This window comes from Halyomorpha halys, unplaced genomic scaffold, assembly GCF_000696795.3.
Source record: "Halyomorpha halys isolate HHAL.00 unplaced genomic scaffold, Hhal_1.1 Scaffold2006.1, whole genome shotgun sequence".
NCBI lineage: Eukaryota > Metazoa > Arthropoda > Insecta > Hemiptera > Pentatomidae > Halyomorpha > Halyomorpha halys.
The window spans coordinates 10,228-15,578 of record NW_027116166.1 but is presented as its reverse complement, the minus strand read 5'-3'; the positions used below and the strand labels follow the sequence as shown (position 1 = coordinate 15,578).

Below are 5,351 nucleotides of genomic sequence, written 5' to 3'. Positions count from 1 at the left end.
CTCTCTCTCTCTCTACATCTCATTCGCTGGTTGTAAAAATACTTTTACAGTTGTGAATAAACTTAATAAAGTAATAAAAAAAAAAAAAAAAAAAAGTGTAGTTTGGAATAGCAAATACAAAAGCAACTATCAAACAACACCTAAATGACTAAAAATCGTTTTATTTTTCATCAAAGCCTAATAAATCCTATTAGATATTATGCCAATCAGTAAGAAAAAAGTTATTATTCCTAGTGAATATCCTAGACATTTTTGATAGCTTCAGTTCTAAAAGCTTTCCTTAGAATGGAAATGAGGAAAAGTAGTTACTCTCTCAACCGAAAGTCCCAAAAAAAATGTATTTGATGAACGTCCAATTGCAAAATCATACTTTTGAAGTGCAAACAATATTATATTATCCTCAAAATGTGCATTTGGTTTATTTATTAACAATGCTGAAATTACTACAAATATATGAATGGAATATGGTCCGGGTGCGGTCAAAAAAACTCAAATAGTAAATAATTATACTATTTTATTGAGCCAACGTTTCGCCCCACGTTGCAGGGCTTCGTCAGGGCTGTTTTGACGGCAGTCAAAGACTTTGATTTTTGACCGCACCCGGACCATATTCCATTCATCTATACACACGGTCAATCAATAATCTTCCAGTATGTCACAAAACACACGGGGCCCTCGAGATACAAACTCTAGTAACGGCAATATCACTCTGTCTTCGACTGCCGTCAAAACAGCCCTGACGAAGCTCTGCAACGTGGGGGGAAACGTTGGCTCAATAAAAATAGTATAATTATTTACTATTTGAGTTTTTTTTTACCGCACCCGGACCATATTCCATTCATCTATACACACGGTCAATCAATAATCTTCCAGTACTACAAATATATAATTTTTTTAGAACAGTATTCCTAGAAATTGCTCTCCTTAAAAGTCAAGAATATGATTTACTCGCTGTATTAACTGAACCCTTCACACAGTATCTTATTATTTGATCATATATATCATTTACCAATTGGAACTGTTAGTGAGGTTATGTTGACTACAACGTGTGAACAACCTTAGTCATGATTTCTCATTGTTGTAATAGTACTTCCACGACTGAATACTGCTTTGCCTATTGAGCTCTTACCTATAAACCTGCACGAGCTCTGTCCTCTCTCCTTCTTCCCCAAGATGGTCGTCTGTTGTCCTGTCGCCTATTGACCCGAATACCGAGTTCTTCAGCTGTGCTCATCATATGAATTTCAATTGGCTTACCTGCCAAAAATAAAAACCAATTTATTTTACCACTAGACACATCTTATGTGCTACTTCCGTTGCACGTAGGGTGTAACAATCTCCACAATTTTTTGTAGTTTTGCATCTTAAAATATTTTGTTTTTATTAGTTTAGAATCACTCTCCTGTTTCCTGGGCCGTATTGAACCAAGTGGGGTTTTTCTTTACACTAGAGATGGGGCCTTTCAAATTATTCTCTGAAGAGCTTTGGGTTATAAACTACACGCTAGCTAAAATCATCTATTTGTTTAATATTTGAAAAATAACAAACTTAATTTAATTAAACTAAAATTAAAAACTTTACAAGGCTTGCAAATTAAACATTTTCGAGAGGCATTTTACATGATATTTAATCAGCAAAATCATAAATTAGTTCTTAAAAATTATTTAAGTAAATCAGTTTCTAATAACACCAGTGATAAATTTGTTAAGCTTTCATGAAGCTGTTTTGAAAAGTGCTGCAACTTCTAAAAACACAAACCGTGATTGTGCACACTGACAGTTAAAGAGACTTGTAAGAGGCTTTTTTATTGGTTGAAACAATAGTTTTATTGGTCACTGCTTGGTTTACTAGCAATACTATCGACCAAAGGAGTTGAGGGGCCATATGAATCGCCCCAATGTAAAGAGGACGCTACTCCTGCCCAATGTGGACCATATCTTCAGCTATTAAAAGTACATACTACAGCACAGAAACATTTTTTTTATCAACTAGTCTATAGAGCTAGGTAGTGAGTTTCTTATATCTCATGGACCTATGTTCGAGTCCGGCTGTACCTCAATTATTTATTGTGTGACATTAGCTGTGGATGCAAATTGGAATCGAGAAACTCTCCTAGAGTACAGCCTCCAAAAAGTGAGTACTCTTTAATTAAGGGAAAACTTGGCGCTTGAGCCTGACCTAAAGCAAAACACCTCTCTGCACAACCGTTTCTCAAAAAACGGTACTTCGGTACCGTATAGAAAACCCCTAACTCTATATGGACTGAAGCAGTATAGTTTTTTGTTTTGTTTTTTAATTGAATATTATTTTAACCTGCGGTCGAAATGGTATCCAAAGCACCTTTTATTGCAGTTATTCTTGTGGTTTCTCTTTTATTTCCCGAAATTCTGTAGTTAGATGGAGCCCAAACCAAGACTTAACATTTTTCATTTCCTACCATGGGCGTTGGCAACGGTACCATCCATTCGCCCCCTAGTAATGGAGTCAAAAGGAACATTCCATTTCTCCCCAATAATTGAAGCACAACGACGCCTAAGAATTCCAAAGTGTTATAATTAAAATAAAATAGCTGGCTCATATCTCAAAGCTCACTATACTACAAGCTTACATTCTCCATTCACACAGTCAATTAGCAGTAAAATAATTATTAAATATCGCTCACCATCCAGCGGCACGCCATTGTATTCAGACATCGCCTTTACCGCTTCTTCTTTGTTTCTAAAAAAGATATCTGCAGAACCTAATGGCTTTCCTACTTGACTGTAGTGGACTGTCGAAGATACCACCTCCCCAAACTCGGAGAAAAGATCCTAGACCGCACAACATCCAACAACAATAGAAACATGTTAGCATTAATATATAGGGAGATGGTCAGGGTTGCGGTCAATAGTGAAGTTAGCATTAATACATTAGCAGTTTATATATTATGTAATACATTTTTATAAACGTCACAATAATGGCATCTATGGTGGGGTGAGAGCCCATGTATAGTTAGAAATTACCATAACATATTTTTAAGTGTCGAGGAGTTGTTTATAATTAGTCATGGCACCAATTTAATAGTTGAGGTACCCTACACCTGGGTCCTGTTTCTTAATGAAGTACAAACTACTGCTATTAGTCTTGTAGATTTATCTTAATTCAATTACACTGACTTGTGCAATAGTAACATGTACTTAGTATTTTTTAATTCCTGTAATATCATTAATGTTCATTCCTATAATGAAAAAAATAAGTATTAGTATTATTACCAGACTAGTTTCTACACTTGTACTATGAACAAATACTATTAGCATTCATTATGAAACAGGCCCCAGAAGGCCTAGACAGACAATACATGTTCACTAGTTAAAGTATGCTGGATAGTAGAACTTTGATTTTGATGTCGTAGCCACATAATATTTTTTTTACTTCAAAAATCTTTTTATTGCTATATCGGAATTTATGTAGAACCATTTTTTTCAATTATCTGATTAATTAGTTCTCCAAATAAAAAAATCGTCTTATTTGGAAACCACACGTAATATTATAAGAAATAAAAAAATAACGAATATACCATTTAAATAACTTTGTGTAGTGTTGTCGCTCATTATTTATAAACAAGTGAGGCATCGATTCTTTGTGAGATTGATTAATAAAAACAGTAGATGACGATTTCGTGTTTGCATTCCGTTAATGCATATTAAAATAAATGCAGTAGAACAAAAAGGGATCGCAACTGAAATGTTATGCTCATACCTGAGTTTCTTTCTAAAACTAAGAGAAAAAAAGAAGTGAATGAAAGAGGGCAAACATCGAAATATTTCAATAATTTAGACCAGATTCACAACTTTATTCTTGGCTTGGTAGGTATTTCCTGAAATTTCTCCTCTTCTTAAACATTTTTGGAAAGCTGACCTCTCCGAATAGAGTTTATAAGTAATTTTGAGTATAATAACCTCTCTGAATTACGTTTTATCACAGTTCGAAGTAAATTCTATTTCCCCAATTTTTCGGGTTTTATGGAATATTCTACTTTTCTTCTCACAACGGCGTTTTGGTGTATAATCTTATGTAAACAAACAATTCCAGTGGAAAATGTGTAAACAAGAAGAAATTGTTAATTTTGTTCAGGAATCGTGTCAACAATAGAACAAGTTAAATCTAAAACATGAAACAAGTTGTCTAAAAACCGTTATTAGATAGAGGGAAGGAAGATACCATAAGAGACCTGGAGTGCTCAGGGTTAATATTACTAAAACTACTTTACTTCTTACAGTTATATCTCTTCTAGAAACGTCTTCTGAGAGATTAGATATGAATAACTTGGAAGCGCATTCAATGTTATCTTCGATTGTAAGCCTGCTCTTAAGCTTTTTCAGCCTTTCGTTAACTCCGTTTACCTAAAACAACGAGTAATATTTTATACGATCGTAGATTGAACGTGTGCAGTATATTGAAGGAAGATGGTGCAGGTGCGGTCAAAACAACTCAAATAGTAATAAAACTATGAGTCAACGTTTCGCCCCACTTTGCAAAGCTCACCAGGACTAATAAAGTTACAAATAACTAAACTAATGTAACAAAGTAAGGGAATATATAAATAACATAAGATAACAGTAAACTAAGGTGTGGCTAAATATAATTATGTGAAATTTATATAAAAATGAACGAAGTAAAGTAATGAAAATCAAATTAAGATGTACAGTAAAATTGATTAAAGTAAGGTATTAGACAATTAATGTAACATTTCTTAAGATCATAAACTATTAAAAAAATTAACATTATTCGATGCATACTACATACATGAATTAGAATTTAAATCGTGTTTGGGTTTACTGTGTCAAAATTAATGATCCAAAATAATTGTCGAAAAGACTATTTTTTTCCCCTATATGTTGAATTATAATCTCACTTACCCCTTGGTATCTGGTCACCGACTTCTGCCGAGGTAGTTCTTGGACAATTCTCTTCCCCCTCATATCCATGTTGCTCATACTACCAGCTCGAGCTAACATACTGTTCCTACGCGAAACTCGATTTCTCAAGTAAGGTTCAAGAGTCTGTTCCGTTAAATCTAAGGGTTCAGTACTTCGCTCTCTTAGTTGGTAGCGATCTAACGTCCTGCTTCTCTTCTTAAACGGCTCCAGGCTACGATCTCTCCGCCGAGACCGCTCAGTTCCTTTCATACTCTGGAAGCGCTCCATTGCACGGTTTCTCGTGTTCCTACGGGATGGCAGTTCGTTTATGTATAAGCGATTCTTAGCAATGTATTCGTCCAAGCTCATTTGCAAGGGATCCGACATACGGCCGAAGCTATGTCCCTGTGTGAAAACAGGATCAGCAAGATTTTTAATTTATCTCTTAATTAT

The 5,351-nt window shown here is 34.6% G+C and overlaps 1 protein-coding gene across 1 annotated transcript in view; it reads right to left on the bottom strand.

The window, feature by feature from the left end:
* Window positions 1–5,351, bottom strand: part of LOC106690979 (transformer-2 protein homolog beta) — a 12,752-nt gene that overhangs the window by 6,190 nt on the left and 1,211 nt on the right. Inside the window, exons 2-5 of the mRNA XM_014436604.2 lie at window positions 4,899–5,303; window positions 4,257–4,382; window positions 2,663–2,810; window positions 1,130–1,257 (exon numbers count right to left, since the gene is read on the bottom strand). Coding sequence (XP_014292090.1) covers window positions 1,130–1,257; window positions 2,663–2,810; window positions 4,257–4,382; window positions 4,899–5,303 — 807 coding nt within the window. The remainder of the gene's footprint in view (window positions 1–1,129; window positions 1,258–2,662; window positions 2,811–4,256; window positions 4,383–4,898; window positions 5,304–5,351) is intronic.